The sequence below is a fragment of the Pongo abelii genome, chromosome 2 (genome assembly GCF_028885655.2).
Source record: "Pongo abelii isolate AG06213 chromosome 2, NHGRI_mPonAbe1-v2.0_pri, whole genome shotgun sequence".
Classification (NCBI taxonomy): Eukaryota; Metazoa; Chordata; class Mammalia; order Primates; family Hominidae; genus Pongo; species Pongo abelii.
Window position 1 is genome coordinate 195,204,754 of NC_085928.1, and position 19,174 is coordinate 195,223,927.

Consider the following 19,174-nt stretch of genomic DNA (forward strand, 5'->3'; position numbering starts at 1 on the left):
ACAGGGTTTCATCATGTTGGCCAGGTTGGTCTTGAACTCCTGACCTCAGGTGATCCACCCACCTCGGCCCCACAAAGTGCTGAGATTACAGGCGTGAGCCACTGTGCTCAGCTGCAGCTGTACCATTTTACATTGAATCGCTTTAAAAGGGTGAATTTTGGCCAGGCACAGTGGCTCATGCCTGTAATCCCAGCACTTTGAGAAGCAGAGGCAGGTGGATCACTTGAGGCCAGGAGTTTGAGACCAGCCTGGCCAACATGGCGAAACCCCATCTCTACTAAAAGTACAAAAATTAGCCGGGCATAGTGGCACATGCCTATAGTCCCAGCTACTCAGGAGGCTGAGACACAAAGAATCACTTGAAACTGGAAGGTGGAGGTTGCAGTGAGCTGAGATTGTGCCACTGCACTCCAGCCTGGGCAACACAGAAAGGCTCTGTCTTCAAAAAAATTAAAAAAAGATACATGCATAAATAAAAGGGTGAATTTTATATGTGAGTTACATTTCAATTAAACTGTTATTAAAAAAAAACATGAAGAGCATCAACCTTCAGGGAGCTTCTGATCTAGCAGTGGAAAGAGGAGTTCACAATGTCCATTCCATATGGTAAAGTAAAGGATGTGAAAAGTTCAAATTTCTTTGACTCAAAGGGAAAAAATTACATTCAGTTGGATGAATCAAAAAAAGCTTCAAGACAAAGACATTTGAAATGGACCTTAAAGGAAGATTAGACTGTAATAGGTAAAACTGAGGAAGTTGAACCATCCAGGTCGAGGAAGGGAAAAACATAGGAAGAAATATTTTAAGCAAAGGCAAGAAAAAAATGGAAAATGAAGAAAAATTATTTGATGAAAAATGTTATTGTTTGCTCCCAACACCAATTCATTTTCCTCCCCGCACACAGAAGACTGTACTTTCTAGATCCCTTGCATCCTGTTAGGGCCTGTGAGTAACTGTGGTCAATGAAATGTGATGGTGGTGATTGGGGGCAATGTGGGTTCTTGGATTGGCTCCTAAAATCTCCCACAAGATCCTCCATTGCCACCCGGATGTAGAGAATGCAGAAAACGACTCTGAGGCTTTGAAGGAGGCGTAAAGTAGGTGGTGGGGTAAACTGTGGCCTGTAGGTCAAACCCCGCCCACTGCCGATTTTTGCACTGCCTGCAGGCAAAAACATGTTTTTACATTTTTAAATAAAAAATTTAAAAAGTACCATTTTGTGGCACATGAAAAATTATATCATATTCAAAATTCAGTGTCCATAAATAAAATTTTATTGGAACACAAGGCTAATTTGTTTCCATATTGTCTATGGCTGGGTTTTTATTTTGTTTAGTATTTTGTTTGTTTTTAGAGATATGGTCTTGCTCTGTCGCCCAGGATGGAGTACAGTGGTGGCATCGTGGCTTTCTGCAGCCTGTATGTCCTGGGCTCAAGTGATCTTGCCGCCTCGGCCTCCCTACTGGCTGCAATTGAGGCATGTGCCACCATGCCCGGCTCTATGGCTGTTTTTGTGCACAATGGTAGACTTCAGTAGTTGCAACAGAGACTGTATGGCCCACAAAGCTTAATATATTTACCATCTGGAACTTTACAGAAAAAGTTTGCTGACCCTTATCATGGAGAACGGCAGAGCCACTAGTGGGAAAAAACCCTGGTCCTAGAATGACCTTATGGAGTAAGCATTAAATAAACACTTATTGTGTTAAGCTACTGAGATTGCTGGGTTACCTGTTACAGCGGCAGATGATCTGTTGCCTAACCAGCCCACTGTGGATAAAAACAGCTTTGTGAAAGCCACTTATATATTACTCCTCTATACGGTGTATTTACTAGCATGGAGGATTGGTTTTGAAGATAGGATGTATCAGTCATCAGAAATCACTGATTTAGTCTCTCTAGAACATATTTATTTAATTTTCCAAGTGTATTAAATTACTCAATACTATATAATAAATATATTAAATTATTAAGAACACAGTTTTCCAAATTTATTAACCCCCTGCACTTCTCCCAAGAACAAGAAGGCTGAATAGCTCTCACTTCTATAGCAACTTGTATCCTAAACTTTAGCTTTGATAAACCTTTTCTACATTAAAAGGTAGAATGTGGGGTTTGAAACTCTGGCCTCCTAGCTATTGGTTTCAAGCTTCATATAGTTCTCTAATTTTGCCTCACAGACGCATATAGTCAGGGGCAAGGAGTCCTGCTCCCCTGTCAAATTACTGCTTTTGACTGCCATAGAATAGAATTTGATCAGCAACCTCTTCTACTCAGAGAAGTAAATACCAAATAAGGATGTTTTAAATACTAGTTTTGCAGTTTCTGATCAACTACATTCCCCTGTCCAGACAGGCCTGGGAGCCTGGGTGTGGTGTGAGAACGTGAACTTGCAGGGTTACTAATCGGAACTGCGTCTCCTGCGGGGCTGAGAAGCCTGGGCCCGGGCTCATGGAAACAAGCCAAAAATTGAGATCATCAGGGTTAGGATTTTGCGGGGAGCACAGTGGAAGGGCAATGAATCATGGAGTTTGGAGACTTTGGCCCGAGAGTGGCTGAAATGATAACTCTTAAAATTAAAGCTGAATAGAGAAGAAAATAAAGATAAGGGGAGCTGATCAAGTAATGGATGTAGTTGAAATAACCCATTAAGAAAGATACAAGGAAAGATATGAGGTGGTGGTGGTGAAGAGAGGGGTTTCAGATTTTGGAAGTGGAGAAATATTCAGGGTAACGACAACTGTGGAGAAGCTTCTGTGGAGAAGCAACGAGTGTGGAATGTGGAAGTGAGGTGAGGTGAATGTCCCTGAGTCTGAGGAGGCAAAAAACCCAGAAGCTGCAAGGAGGGAATGATTGTCCATAGAGACGATGAGGACAACCAGGATGGCAGCAGGGATTTGGGTAACTGTGAGCCAGGTACTGAAGTGTTCAGCAAATGGAAGGGAGTCATGACAGTAATGAAAAGGGATAGAACGACAAGACCACAGTGCAGGACCGCAAAAGACAGTGTCCCGTAAAGCACAATGGTCTGAGAAGTGACCCAGAGGCCCATGGAGTGTGGGAGAAGCGGCAGCATTCCCTGGAGAGGGCAGCAGACGCAGGTCCTCAGGGTAAGCCAGGTTTCAGTCAGGAGGCAGAGGAGGGTCATGGAGTCTGTCAGAGGACATGAGGGAGCAGCGGAAGGCTGCATCGCGAAGATGAAACGCAGGGCAGTGTGGCAATACACATGAAGAAGGCAGAAACATCCAGATCTTCTTACTTGATTTCTATCTACGTGTGTTTTATATATTTAGTACGCCCTTTCCAATATTTTTCAAAACAATGTGGATATCGTTTTAAAAAAATACTTCAAACTTTTAAACATTATATGCCAGAAACAAACCTGAAGGCTTTTAAAGAAAGGTTCACAACAACAAAATCGGGAAATCCTCTCAAACAATGGTTGACAAACACAATACTGATACACTTACCAGCTTGCTATTATTTGCATTAATTATTCTTGACTTGAAGGAATTGAAGGAGAAAGAGGTAAGTGCACAACAAGTAGAAATAAATATTGGTATTGCTGAAATATTTAATAGTACAAAAAGAGGAACAATCATAGTTCTTTGTCACTCTACTTATCCATCTTCTTAAAAAATCACAAGTGAGGCCGGGCACAAAGGCTCACGCCTGTAATTCCAGCACTCTGAGAGGCCAAGGTGGGCGGATCACCTGAGGTCGGAGGTTCAAGACCAGCCTGGACAACATAGTGAAACCCCGTCTCTATTAAAAATACAAAAATCAGCCAGGCTTGGTGGCGCAGCACCTGTAGTCCCAGCTACTTGGGAGGCTGAAGCACGAGAATTGCCGGAACCTGGGAGGCGGAGGTTGCGGTGAGCTGAGATTGCGCCACTGCACTCCAGCCTGGGTGACAGAGCGAAACTCCATCTCAAAAAAAAAAAAAAAAAAAAAAAAAAAAAATCCCAAGTGAATCAAACGTAGACCTCAACAGAGTCAGAGCTGAAAGGAGCACAATGTATTTACATTAGAGACAGATTCTTTGATACCAAAGTTGAATTGAGAGAACAAACAGACTGAGAAAATGTGGAGTGAGATCTTTGCCTCCAAGTTGGGTTGGTGCTACAGCAGGGGTCCCCAACCTCTGCCTGTGGACCGGTACCAGTCCGTGACCTGTTAGCACAGCAGGAGGTGAGCAACAGGCTAGGGAGCATTTCAGCCTTGACCTCCACCTCCTGTCAGATCAGTGGTGGTATTAGATTCTCATAGGAGCGCGAACCCTATTGTGAACTGCGCATGTGAGGGATCTAGGTTGCATGCTCCTTCTGAGAATTTAATGCCTGATGATCTGAGGTAGAACAGTTTCATCCCAAAACCATCATCCCCCAATCCGTGAAAAAATTGTATTCCATGAAACTGGTCCCTGGTGCCAAAAGGTTGGAGACCACTGTGCTGGACAGCTAGGCAAGGGTTAAGAAAGTTGATGCTTTTACACAAAAAGGCAAATATCATATGTTCTCACTCATATGTGGGAGCTTAAAATGTAGATCTCATAATGATACAGAGTAGATTGGTGGTTGCCAAAGGCCAGGAAGGGGAGGGGGGGAAAGGGAGATGAAGGGGAAAAAAAGGATATAAATGTATTTATTACTACTGAACTGTATACTTACAAATCGTAAAGATGGTTAAAAAAAAGAAAAAAGAAAGAAAAATCAGAATAAGGGCTACAGACTAAATAATAGTTCTTTATCTATATTAATTGCCCTGTTTTTTAAAATAAATTATACCGTGGTCATGTATGAGAATATTAATTTTAGGAAATACACATAAGTCTGTAACTTTTTCTTAGAGTTCAGAAAAGAGAGAGGGAAATAAAACAAATACAGTAAAACGTTAACATTTGGAGGATCTGGATAAAAAGTATATGAGAATTTTTTGTACTATTGTAACTATCCTGCATGTCTTTAATTATGATTTAAAAAACTTAAATATAAAAAAAAAGAAAAGAAAGAAAGTTGATGCTTTTAGTAAACTATGGACCCTCTCCCCAGAAGATTGTACCTAAGCTGGTGCAAAGAATGTTTCACTTACTATCTCGAGGAATTTAAAATCCACCAAAGACCATTCTTGAGCCGAGACTAAGAGCAAGTGAAGCTTAGGAAAGTGGCCCAGAGAAGCCAATCAGGGAGCTAGCGTCTGAGGAAAGAAGATATTTTGTTTGGGAAAATTCCAGAGGAAAAAAAGTAGGGAAGCCATGGTTTCAGGGTTAAGATGGATTTGAGGATAGTGGTTTTGAACAGGAGAAGTGAATGGATCAGGGGCCGGAAAGACAAGAGACTTGATTACAAATACCTATGAGAGTAACAGGCCACACCTTGAAATGTGGTACAAATCATCATCATCAGGAAATCCAGGAATGAGAGATTCATACAGGGAAGAGGTAACATAGAATAAAAAATGCCAGGCCAGGAATGGTGGCTCACACCTGTAATCTCAGAAATTTGGGATGCTGAGGCAGGTAGATCACTTGAGGCCAGGAGTTCGAGACCAGCCTGACCAACATGGCGAAGCCCTGTCTCTACTAAAAATACAAAAATTATCTGGGCATGGTGGCAGTAGTCACAGCTACTCAGGAGGCTGAGGAAAGAGAATCACTTGAACCCGGGAGGTGGAGGTTGCAGTGAACCGAGATTGCGCCACTCCACTCCTGCCTGGGTGACAGAGCAAGACTCTGTCTCACAAAAAAAAAAAAAAAAAAGAATAAAATATTCCCAGTCTGGAGTCAGACCTAGGGTCAGACTTTTACCCTACTCGTGTTTAGCTCACTGTTGAGAAGGCTGGCGTCTCTAGGCCTCTCATGTTAAAGAAGAGAGCTCATGGGGTGGTGTGAGAATTAGCTTAGCTAACACAAGTAATGTGTCTTACGTGAAACCTAGCATCCGGTAGCCCTAAGCAAATGGTAGCACATTACATGAGCAGATTTGGAGGATTCCATTCATTACCCCATGCTCTTACCAACAACACCAACTGAGGAGACAGGCCGCGCTGATGCTGTTTTCCACGATGCTCCGGAGGGAGTTGACCACTTATTTGCTTTCCTTTCAGCTAAGAAAGCATATTGCAGGGCTCTAGCCTGCCCTGATTGAAAAAGATATAGAAACAGCTCCTCCTCCTTCTTGACGCCCACTTCATAGGGATACTGCACAGCAGCCTGGACTGCACGGACACAAGCCTCCTGTGCAAGACATCCAGGGTGCTGCCTCCGCATCTTCAAGAGGGCCTCACTAAAAATGGTGTCCATGTTGGGCAAGCTCTGAATTGGCTTGTTGCAGAGTCTACGGGATTCTAGAGGTTGATCTGAAAGGAATAAGAATGATCAGAGCTTTGGAAATGTTACTTGTACAAAGGGAATGTGAATATATAGTAATAACAGTAACCTGTTCAAATTCAAAGCACAAACTAAAAGCTATTCATTAAGACATTTGATGTACACTAAACGTATGTACACTAATATCTCTGATATCTTTGCCACATAATCCTACAAGATAGAATTTAGTAGGTTCAAAGCAATTTTAGGTTACCTAGTTTAGGCATAAAAGTTGTATTTTCTTTTTAATCCAAGACCAAGACAATTTTATAAGATTAGTGATTAATTAGTTAAATTAATCAATAGATTAAATATTAATTATAGATGAAATATTAATCTGTAATTAATATTAATATATTACATATTAATGAGTCTAAGGAAAACAGTTCTGAGTTAATACTTTATTAATTTTTAAAAATTATTTCAGCTTTTATTTTGGATTGAGGGCATACATGTGCAGGTTTGTTACATGGGTATATCACATGATGCTGAGGCTCGGGATATGAATAATCCTGTCACCCTGGTAATGAGCACCCAAAAGTTGGTTTTTCAACCTTTGCCATCCTCCCTCCCTTCCCCTGTAGTAGAGACTGTAGTGTCTTTTATTGAGTGAATATTTTAGATTCAAAATAACCTTAACTCCATTCCTAATAGTAACAAAAACTTTAGAATACCTAGAAAAGGAGACAGTGTGATATTGATGCAAGGACAGGCATACATATCAATGGAAGAGAATTGAGCATTCACAAATAAACTCTTACAATTATAGCCAATGATTTTCAACACAGGCGTCCAAACAATTCAATGGAAGAAAGGAGAGTCTCTTTTTTTCACATTCAGAATTTTTATTTTAAAACAAAGAATCAGAGCAACATTAATAATAGAAAATCCATATGGAAATATTCACAATCTGCTCAGTGAGAAATGGGAAAACAACTTCCCTGCCTTACTGCCAACCTACTGTTTGAGGAGCCAGAAGTTGACATGAGGTTGGAAGGTCATCTTTTCCAGCTAAATCCCACTGAATAGCTGTGTGCACTTTTATTCAAAGGCTCCACAACCAGAGGGAACAGAACTGAGAACCAAAATACTGTTATTGGCAAGGGTTTGGCTAAAGGGTCTGGCTAAAGGGTCTGAGATGTGTAAGCACCAAGAAGGTATAGGGAGATCGAGCAACACGTGAAAAGAGGGGCTGTAGGAACAAGCACTGAGAAAGTAAGTCAACTATAACCTACTTCCACCCAGAGCAAAGTGACTGTGCACATAAATTCACACTCTCAAGTGTGGGCTACACTGCACACTGACTCATACGATCTCAAACGTGGTTTATTGGAAAGATTCTAGTCCCCTAAGGGCACTCAGCGTAGGACCACAGTGACATGGTAACAGACATACACAAGCATACCGTGACCCTAAAGCAACAACACACTCTAGATAATAATCGTTCAGAAAAAAAATCCTGGAAAGAAGAGTCTTTCAACAAATCGTAGTGGGATAATTGGATATCCACATGCCAAAAACAATCAAACAAACAAACAAAAAACAAACAAAAAAACAAAATTTAGGTCCTTACCTAGCACCATATATAAAAATCAACTGAAAACAGATCACAAATCTAAATTGAAGAACTAATGCTATAAAAATTCTTGAAGAAAATATACAAAAATTTTCAGGACCTTGGGGTCAGGCAAAGTATTCTTAGATACAACACCAAAAGCATGACATACAAAGGAAACAAGAAATCAGACTTCATAAAAAGTAAACACTTTTGTTCTTCAAAGGATATCAATAAGAAAATGAAATGACAGCCGGGTGCAGTGGCTCACCCCTGTAATCCTAGCACTTTGGGAGGCCGAGGCGGGTGGATTGTCTGAGCTCAGGAGTTTGAGACCAGCCTGGGCAACATGGTGAAACCCCACCTCTACTAAAATACAAAAAATTAGCTGGACATGGTGGTGTGCACCTGTAATCCCAGCTACTCGGGAGGCTGAGGCAGGAGAATTGCTAGAACCTGAGAGGTGGAGGTTGCAGTGAGCTGAGATCACGCCATTGCACTCCAGCCAGGGTGACAGAGCGAGACTCTGTCTCTAAAAAAACAGAAAAAAAAAAAAATGAAATGACAGGCCATAAACTAGGAGAAAATACTTGTGTGGTAGTCAGAATAACACCCCCCAAATGTTCATGTCTTAATTCCTAGAATCTGTGAATGTATTACCTCACATGGTAAAGAGATGTATAGGTGAGATTAAGATTAAAGACCTTGGCTGGGCGCAGTAACCCACGCCTGTAATTCCAGTACTCTGGGAGGCTGAGTTGGGCAGATCGCTTGAGCTCAGGAGATTGAGACCAACCTGGGTAACGTGGTGAAACTCTGTCTCTACCAAAAATACAGAAAAATAGCCGAGCATGGTAGCGCACCCCTGTGGTCCCAGCTACTCTGGAGGCTGAAGTGGGAGAATCGTTTGAGCCTGAGAGGTTGCAGTGAGTGAGCCAAGGTCGTGCGACTGCACTGCAGCCTGGGTGACAGAGTGAAACCCCATTAAAAAAAAAAAAAAAAAATTAGACCTTGAGATGGGGATATTACCCTGTATTATCTGATTGAGCGCAATCTAATCATATGAGTCCTTAAAAGCAGAGAATCTTTCCTGACGGTGGTGAGGGGGATTCAACAAGGAAGAAGGGTTAGAGAAATGCAGCATGCAAAGAACTCGACCTGTTGGCACTGATGTAGCTTTGAATATGAGGAAAGGAGACCAAGAACTAAAGAATGCAGTGTTCTCTAGAAGCTGGGATTGACCTTTAGTTTACAAGGTCGCAAGTATGCAAGCAAGAACATGGGGACGCTGATCCCTACAATGCAAAGTACTGAGTTCTGCCAACAACCCAAATAAGCAGGGAACAGTTTCTCCCCTAGAGCCTCCAGAAAAAGAGTGCACCAGCTGACACCTGGATTTTAGCCCAGGGAGACCTCTACAATACTTCTAGTCTACAGAACTGTAAGAAAGTAATTTCGGATGATTTAAACTGCTAAGCTTGTGGTAATTTGTTATCACAGCAATAGAAAATACAATTGACACATCAAATACCAAATAAATAACTTGTTTCCAGAATATGTAACAAACTCTTATGACTCAATAATTAGGTAAACAATGTAATTTCTTAAACGGGCAAAAATTTGAGCAGTTATTTCATCAAGGAGCATATGTGAATGGCTAATATGCACACGAAAAGATGCTCGACATCATTAGTCATTAAGGAAATGCAAATTAAAACCACAACAAATGTGGTAGACAGCCTCTAAGTAGTGAGCTGTCATTTCTAGGTTAGGTTACAAAAAGACTCTGGCTTCAGTCTTGCTCATACTTTCTTGCCCTGTCAAATTGGTCATTCTGATGGAAGCCAGCTGCCCTGTTGTGAGCCACCCTGTGGTGAAGCCCATGTGGCAAAGAACTGAGGGAGGCTTTCAGCCCACAGTCAGTGAGGAACTGAGGCCCTCAGTACAACAGCCCATACAGAACTGAATCCTACCAACAACCGCTTGAGTGAGTTTGAAAGCAGATTCTCCCCCTGACCCCTAATCAACCTGAGATGACTACAGCCACAGCCAACAACTTGATTGTAGCTTTGTTTGAAATCTGAAAGCCAGAGGACGTAAGACACTTGGATTCTGGACCCACAGAAATTGTGGAATAAATGTTTGATTTTAAGCCACTAAGTTTTGGGGTCATTTGTTATGCAGTTAGACTTACTAGAATGACTATAATAAAAAGACATCACTACTGAATGTTGGTGATGATGTAGAGAAACTGGAAGCCTCATACATTGCTTCTGAGAGTGTAAAACAGCACATTGCTTTGGAAAACAGTTTAGTTGTTTCTTAAAAAGATAAACATAAACTGATTGTTCAACCCAGCAATTTCACTCCCAGGAATCTACACAAGAGAAATGAAAGCATATGCCATAAAGAAAACTTGTCTACAAATATTCATGGCAGCATTATTTATAATAGCAAAATCTGGAAACAATCCAAACATCCATCAACTGTTGAATGAATAAAGAAATTTGATAGAGCCATACAATAGAATATTATTCAGCAATAAAAAGGATCAAACTGTTGATACATGCTACAATACAGATACAGATGAGCCTCAGAGAAACATTATGCTAACTAAAAGAAGCCAGATGCAAAACATTACATACTGTATGATGCCATTTAGATCCAATGTCCAAAAAATGCAAATCTATAGAGACAGAAAGATCAGTGGTTGCCTAGGGCTGGGGATGTGAGTAGGAGTTAGTGGTAATGGGCATGAAAAAACTTTTTGTGGGAGTGGACAAGTCTTAAAATTGATTTATGGGGATGGCTGCACAATCTATAAGGCAAATCACACCTCATTAAAGCTGTTAAAGTGTATCTAGAAATGAATTTATCAAGAAAGGTACAAGACCTTTCAGAAGATAACTATACCATTTTATTGAAGAACATAAAATAAGACCTTAATAAAAACAGAAAAGCCCTATGCTCCTGGATATAAATATTTAATAGCATAAAAATATAAATATTTTCCATATGTATTATATATGATATTTTAATAAGAATCCTTATGGTACTATTTTAAAAAATAACTTTACAGAATGATTCCAAAGTTTTCATAAAATAATAAATTCATAACAACTTATAGTTACCAAAACTTCAGCTATACCAGAAGTTGTTTTCTATAATGTACTGGCATCTCTTAAAAAATAAAACCATTTTATAAAAAATGTACATCTTAGTTATTTAGACAGAAAGCCTACCAGGGCTTATACCAGAGCAGTTTCACCATAAAAAGACATAGAACATAAGCCCATCTGGCATTGAGCCCCTCTGGCATTGGTGTGTTAGGCGTGTCCAAACAAACGTGAGTAAGGTTTGGATGTAATCATGTGCACATGGTAGTATAGATATATTGTATAATCTCAGCCTCCTTTTTAAATCAAAGAGACAAGAATATTTTCTTAATGCTTGATTAGTAAGTAGTGTTGGAAAGAATGAGTTTCTAAATTAATGATTTCCCATATGATGTTAAAGAATAGGATTCAGGAATGGAGAGAAGACAGTGGTTATAGGCATGTGGTCCCTCTCACCCTACTACTTTGAAAAAACATGAACTGTATCCAACAGGCCCACCAATTACTTGCTCAATTACCCAAAGAGTTAGCCCAATCCTCAATTTAAGGGAAAGCAAACTCAGCAGAGAAGAATGGGAACTCTCCCAGGGTCTACAGATGATTTAATGTGCCGGTGACCTAAAAGGAAGACAAGAATGGACGATGGGGAGAGGAAGGAGAGAACAAGAGCATGGAGGCACAAGTGGAAGAGGAAGGCAGGCTGGTCTTCTGGTGCAATCTATGCCATGTAACAGGGCATAGACAGCGCTGGGATATCTTAGAGTTGGATCTCTGTCTTGTGATACTACCTCTGTTCCCAGCATTCCTGGGGGTGCTTCTCAACATCATAGCACACATCAGATTTATTTGAAGAGTTTAAGAAGTTCAGATGCCCACATCATACCTCAAAATTAACTGTTGAATTTTTTAAGAGTAATCATACCCAGGCCTCACCATAGATTCAGTTAAGAATCTTTGCCGGGCACAGTGGCTCATACCTGTAATCCCAGCACTTTGGGAGGCCGAGGCAGGTGGATCATGAGGTCAGGAGGTCAGGACCAGCCCAGCCCAGCCAAGACAGTGAAACCCCATCTCTACTAAAAATACAAAAATTAGCCAGGTGCGGTGGGTGCCTGCAGTCTCAGCTACTCGGGAGGCTGAGGCAGGAGAATCGCTTGAATCTGGGTGGCAGAGGTTGCAGTGAGCCGAGATTGTGCCACTGCACTCCAGCCTGGGCGACAGAGTGAGACTCTGTCTCAAAAAAAAAAAAAAAAAAAGGAATATATAAAGGTGGGGCCTAGTAAGACTACTCTTGAAAAGTTCAGAAGCTGATTTTAAGGTATAGCCTCTGGGAGCTCCAAGAGCAGAGAGTGTTGTCCGCCACTGAATCAAGGACAGCTGCAGTTCCTGGCAATTTCATTTTAGGCCAGAGATTGAAAAGAAAAGACGGGGGAAAAAAAGAGAGGAGAGAACAAAACTGAAATGAAAAGAAAGCCTGCTTAATGGTGTGCAGTAATTATTTCTGATCAGCATAATCCTATTATCCCGGGGACACTGAAAACCTCGCAGACTGCATATGGGCATTTTGGGAGCTATCCAAGGCACTTGTCTAGACCAGTCCTAGGGCCAAACTAAGCATATCCACTGGAAAATTTTGGATCCGGGCACAATCATAGATAGTTTTTCCCTGCTCAATTTCCTATCTCTTTCTCGCTGCAGCTATAACTAAGGATGCTGTTATCTTACAACTTCGGTTATAAGATATTCAGAATTTCCCCTTTGGGTCTATGAGTACAGTTGTTTTCAAAGTGTATTTCTTGAATACTTGGTAGTTTTCAAGTCACTCAGCAGTACCTATACAATAAGAGAGGCAAGTGTCAGTATGTCAGCATCAGCATTGGCTGCCCAGGGAAATGGGGAGGAAAGGAACTAATCAGTGATTCAAATATACAATTAATTGAATTCTTTCCTTGATCCATTCACATTTTTCTTAGTTCTATGAGGTATTCTATGACATTTTTGATAAAAAAGATAAGTGAGTCACGTTTCTGAAGGAAGAAAAGGAGGTGATTATTTTCCCTTCTTCTTTTGGTGTAATGGCAGGAAAAGATTTTCTCTGCCTAGGATAAAGAGAGACTCAACATGCGGTTCACGGAAATCGTGAACACAGACATCAAGGAATCTGTCTCTCTCTCTCTCTCTAACCCTGATAAACAGAAAGCTGTGTCCATCATAAAAGCTTTGCAAAGGACAGACAGAATAACTGCACATTAACGGGCTTCAAGAAGGTGACCCACAGAACTTGTCTAGCAAGTGAAAAGGAAGCTCAATTTAGACATGTGCGTAGGCCTCCTATGTAAGGCAGGTCACTCTGCTCTTTTGAAACATGTTCATATAAATGTTCACAGCAGGTAAAAATAAATTACAAAGTGAAGAAGATAAAATGAAGAGAACGATAAATAAAGCCACTAAGGTTTTTTAAAAGCCACAACTCCAAAAGAACAAATAGACCAAGGGCTTTAGGCAGAATTAGAATTGTTAAAAGTGGCTAACACAGCCCAGCACAGCCACAGGAACAGCACAAGGGTTCATTACAGAGACAAAAACGGAGCATTAGGTTCCAGAGTTGAGACTGCCAGTTGGATAATTCCCTGTGCCCATTCCAGCTGCGGAAGGGAGAGAGAGAGAGAGCCTGTAGTCTCTTGGTCTTTGAATAACAGCACACACATTCAGCGTCATGCCAGAAACGTGCACATGAGAACAAGAGTTCTTAGTTCAGAAACAGGCAGGCTGCTAGCCACATGCACGTGCAAATATACAGCATTTTACAGGATGCTCCCCTCCCTAGTTTAGCCAATGCAATTTGGTTTGGCCAAGTAATTCTGCATTGCACTGCTAAATCCATTGCACTGCAGTAGTCTGGGAAGCTTCATAGAATACGAACATTAAAATGCATAAAGCTAATGAACTTCCACAGCCAGCTCACCAGGATATAGTGTTAAGTTTGTAGAGAAATGTGCAGCTAAGTCCCAAATTGCATTTTAGGTATGCTAACCTTCTACACTCCCTTCCCACCCGTAACTGGTTCCAAAAGCGCTGATTGGAACATTGACCATTGGAAATTCCCTTTTCTCCCTCCTTTCCTATAAGAAGTAGAAACTAAATAAATGTTCTTCATCTTCTTCTTTCGTTGTTGTTGTTATTGTTGTTTTAAAGCAAACATTTGAGCAGTGGGAGTGAGAACAGGCTGAATAATTGGAATATGGTTACAAATGGGAAAAGGGAATACAAAAATTTTACATGTATTTTTAAAGACAGAGGCAGACTTTGCATACCACAAAAGTCACCACTTTAAAGTGTATGGTTCAGTGTTTTTCAGAATATTCACAAGGTTGTGCAACCATATGTGTATGTATTTTAACCATGCCTTTCATAACTGATTTACAAAAATATCTTTAAGACTATAGCAGCTAGGTGCGGTAGCTCACACCTGTAATCCCAGCACTTTGGGAGGCAGAGGCAGGTAGATCACTTGGGGTCAGGAGTTCCAGACCAGACTGGTCAACATGGTGAAACCCCGTCTCTACTATAAACACAAAAATTAGCCGAGTGTGCTGGCATGTGCCTGTAATCCCAGTTACCTGGGAGGCTGAGGCAGGAGAATTGCTTGAACCCAGGAGGCGGAGGTTGCAGCGAGCCAAGATTGCACCATTGTACTCCAGCCTGGGTGAAGAAGCAAGACTCTGTCTCATTAAAAAAAAAAAAAGACTATAGGTAGTGTTTGCGTGTCAGGTGTAAAAAAATCAAAACTAGCAAAAATTATCTCCTTTCTTACCCTTGTTCTCTATATATCAATGGTTCTCAAAGTGTGATCCCCAGAACACAGCATCAACATCACCTAAGCATGTTTGTTAGAGATACAAATTCTTGGGCCTCACCCCAGATTTAATGAATCAGAAAGTAATGAGTGGGGCCCTGCTAACCATGCTTTAACAAGCCCACCAAAAAGCAGTTTTGATGCACAGTGAAGTCTGAGGACCATGGCTCTAGATCAAGACAATTGCTCTAGCTTTCCATAACTATAGATTTCTAATAAATGCATATATATTTAATGTAATTAACATATCGAATTTTTGTGGAAACTTTCCTTCAAGTTAATCCATCAATTTTCTTCTGCTAAATGACCACACACTAACAACTGTATTTAAAACGAAGAGGCTGGGTGCGGTGGCTCACGGCTGTAATCCCAGCACTTTGGGAGGTAGAGGCGGGTGGATCACCTGAGGTCAGGAGTTCAAGACCAGCCTGGCCAACATGGTGAAACTCCATCTCTACTAAAACTACAAAAATTAGCTGAGTGTGGTGACGCATGCCTGTAATCCCAGCTACTCCAGAGGCTGAAGCAGGAGAGTTGATTGAACCCGAGAGGCAGAGATTGCAGTGAGCCGAGGTCATGTCATTGCACTCCAGCCTAAGCAACAAGAACGAAACTCCGTCTCAAAAAAAAAAAAAAAAAAAAAAAAAGAGAAAAAAGAGGGAAGTGGGGAAGCACAAAAAGAAAAGATAGGCACAAGACCTCAAATGAAAATGAAAGGCAAAATAAATAGGCCTCCTTAAACTACAAATTTGGTAAGAGAATAAATGGCAAATTTAGATAAGATTCTGAATTAATCCTTGGTTGATCTGTCCTTTTCTCTACCTTGATCTCCAGCGTTTGTCTATTACAAAGCAGCACCAAGAAATCATAGGATTTCAAACAGTGGAACTCATTTAAAAAAGAAAAAACAGTAAAAGTCCAAGGGTTTCCATGGGATCTAATCATTAAACCCCAAAACAGACATTACACCCCAAAACCTTGCTTGAGTTGTTGCAAGGACAAATAACTAGGCACCCAACCACTGTAGCCTGTGAGGTCTCAGAACATGATTTGAAACCAACTAATTTTGTTGAACCCTTTCTTTTACCAATACATAAAATAAAGCCCCAAAGGTGATTTGTTAAGGTCCCTGTAGCTAAGGCTGAGACCTCTGTCTCTCCTGACCTCCAGTCCCGAGCCCATTTCTCTAACAGACTGCATCCTTTCCACACTGGCCTCCCAAAGGCATCCCTTTTTTTGGGGGGGTAAATTTAATGACTCAGATATTAGGAAAAGATAAATTTTTTTCAAATCAAGAGTCTAGATTACCTACCACCCAAGTACAACCACTACTGAAAATTTGTTACATCGCCTTGTAGTTTTTTCCTTATGCAAATACGTATAAGAACACACGCACACACTTGTAAAATTTTCTATCTGGCTGTTTTCTTCTTAATACTATATGTAAGCAATATTCCAAGTTCTTCAACTTTCTTTAAAAATGGAAGTTGTAATAGCTGAACGGAGTCAGTTCATTGAGATTATCGTTTTTACATAATTAATTTCCCAAAACTAAATATTTGAGTTGTTTCCAATATTTTATGATAATCTAAAAGCTTTAGTGAGCATTACTGTATACAAATCTTTGTGTATTTATGTGATTATTTCTCTATGGTAAATTCCTAGGAATAGAAAAGCAAAGTCAAAAGGTATGAGTAATTTTAAGCCTCTGTAAGTGAGTGTCCAGTTGCCTTCTATACAGGATGTATTACGAGCATTCTAATGACAGCTTATTTAAACTCAATCTCACCGTATTTTTTCCATCTGTTCTGATCTGCTTGGCAAAAATTAGTGTCTTTTAAGTCACTGATTTTTTTATTAATAAATTTTAAAAAGCATTTAAGAGTCAAGCATACACTTATTACAACCCAGCAATACTATTCTCAGGTATTTACCCAAAAAAAAGGAAAAACTATGTCTACAAAGACTTGTGTAGGCCCAAAGTGGAAACAAACTAAATGTCCATCAACTGATAATGGATAAACAAATTGTGGTTTACCCACAATGTGGAATACAAGTCAATAAAAAGGAACAAAATATTAATGCATGCAACAATAGGAATGGCTCTCAAAAACATTATACAAAATAAAGCCAGCCACAGAAGACTATATACTACTGCATGATTTCATCCATATGAAATTCTAAAAAAACCATAAAACTATGACAGAAAGTAGGTCACTGGTTGCCTGCGGCCAAGGGGAAGAAAAAAGGATTTATGGGAAATGGGTATGAGAATACTTTTTAGGGTGATAGAACTATATTTTGATTGTGCCAATGGTTACACAACTGTAAACAACTACCAAAATTCACCAAACTCTCCCCTTAAAATGCATCAATTTTATTTGTAGAAATTACACCTCAATAAAGCTGGAAAAAATAAAAACAAAACCAAAAATAATTTAGAAATGTTTGAGAAAACTAACTTATCCTAAGCTGGAGAATAAAACAAAACAAAAGCAAAAATCACTTAAGAAATTTTGGAGAAAAACTAACATTTTCATTTTTGCTTATTTCCTTTCCATTTGTATTTGTATTCATACATACTCTAGATAATGATCATTACTCTATACACGATTATACACTGTATAATTGCAAATACATGTACATTTATATTCTACACATTTTTATACCACAATTTTACATTTTTCTATATAGTCTTCATGATTACAGTTTAAAATAGTAATACATAATTGTCTAAAGCCCTGAAGTGTTAAAAGGTGAATTACAGGTTTAAAGGAAATGGTGCCTCAATATTTGGATGCCACCAAGTGGACAAACTGTATAATGTCATTGAGATTAAACACTATTTTGTAAGTTTTATAAAGTAAAAATGTTTAATTTAATGTTTACAATTAATTTTAAACTGTGAATAAATTAAAGTTATAACCAGACCGTTTTATAAATGTAGCTAAGGTTGAGACCTGAATCCAGGTCTCCTAGATCATGAACCTCATCTATTTCTTGAAGTAACTTAATTCTCAAATCAGAATCTAGGGAAATCACTTAAGGAAAAGAACTTCCTGTTGAAATTGAGACCTTTACAAACTAAAACTACAGATGTGAATGACAGACACGGGTCTACCTTTAGCAAACCAAAGAATCATTTAGGGACCTCCAAATGCAAATAGCCTTTGCTGTGTAGTCTGTCAAGTGACTTCTAACAAAACAATAAGCCCCCTCGGGAAGCACAATGATGAAAACACAGTGAAGGTTGCCTGAAAGGCAGAGAAAAATAGTAGGAAATTTATTTCTATTTGGGCAAGGACCTGCTGATTCTCATTAGGTGTCTCCATTATTTTCTCCCCATTGTTCCTCACCTCTCCAGTTCAAGCTTTTACTTTCACATTGAAACAGTAATTGGCTAGAGCCACAAAAAAGAAAGATTATTTCAGGAAAGTGTTTGGTCTCTGCCAAGGTCAACAAAAGAATGACTCCTTCAAAAGAATGCCTTTGAACAACACTGGGCCATTGCCTGCCACCAAGCGGGAGACCAGCACTCTGTTCTGCCTGTAACCCAATACTCTTCCCAATTATTTTTTTCTGGCAATTTTTACCCTCTCCATCTTGCTGATTTAAAGCTGACAACACCCATAGACTGAAAAGAAACTGTTTAAAAAGAAACAAACAAAAAAACCTCTAGGAGTGCCACTGAAAGAACTCTGAAAGGAACATCCCGAGTCCATAAAGTAAGAAACCACTGAGAGAAAGACATAACTCAGTTTGTGGAGACAGAAGTTCTCAAGGCCCACAGCTTTACTGCGGTAAATTATAGAGCCTGTGATATGGTTTAGATGTGTGTCCGCTCCAAATCTCATGTCGAAATGTGATCCCCATTGTTTGAGGTGGGAGCCTGGTGGGAGGTTACTGGGTCAAGGGAGCTGATCCCTCAGGAACGGTTTAGTACCATCCCCTTGGTGATAAGAGAGTTTTCACTCAGTTGATGAGAGATCTGCTTGTTTAAAAGAGTTTGGGGCCGGGTGCGGTGGCTCATGCCTGTAATCCCAGCACTTTGGGAGGTCAAGGCAGGCAGATCACGAGGTCAGGAGTTCGAGATCAGCCTGGCAAACATAGTGAAACCCCGTCTCTACTAAAAATACAAAAATTAGCCAGGCATGGTGGTGGACACCTGTAGTCCCAGCTACTCGGGCTGCTGAGGCAAGAGAATCACTTGAGCCCAGGAGGCAGAGATTGTGGTGAGCCAAGATTGCACCACTGTACTCCAGCCTGGGCAACAGAGCAGG

At 40.2% G+C, this 19,174-nt stretch overlaps 1 protein-coding gene across 1 annotated transcript in view; it reads right to left on the minus strand.

Annotated features, from left to right (window-relative positions):
- EHHADH (enoyl-CoA hydratase and 3-hydroxyacyl CoA dehydrogenase) overlaps nucleotides 1–19,174 on the minus strand; it is a gene marked incomplete at its 5' end in the record, with an annotated part of 66,766 nt that overhangs the window by 7,753 nt on the left and 39,839 nt on the right. Inside the window, 1 exon segment of the mRNA NM_001134134.1 lies at nucleotides 6,016–6,357. Coding sequence (NP_001127606.1) covers nucleotides 6,016–6,357 — 342 coding nt within the window.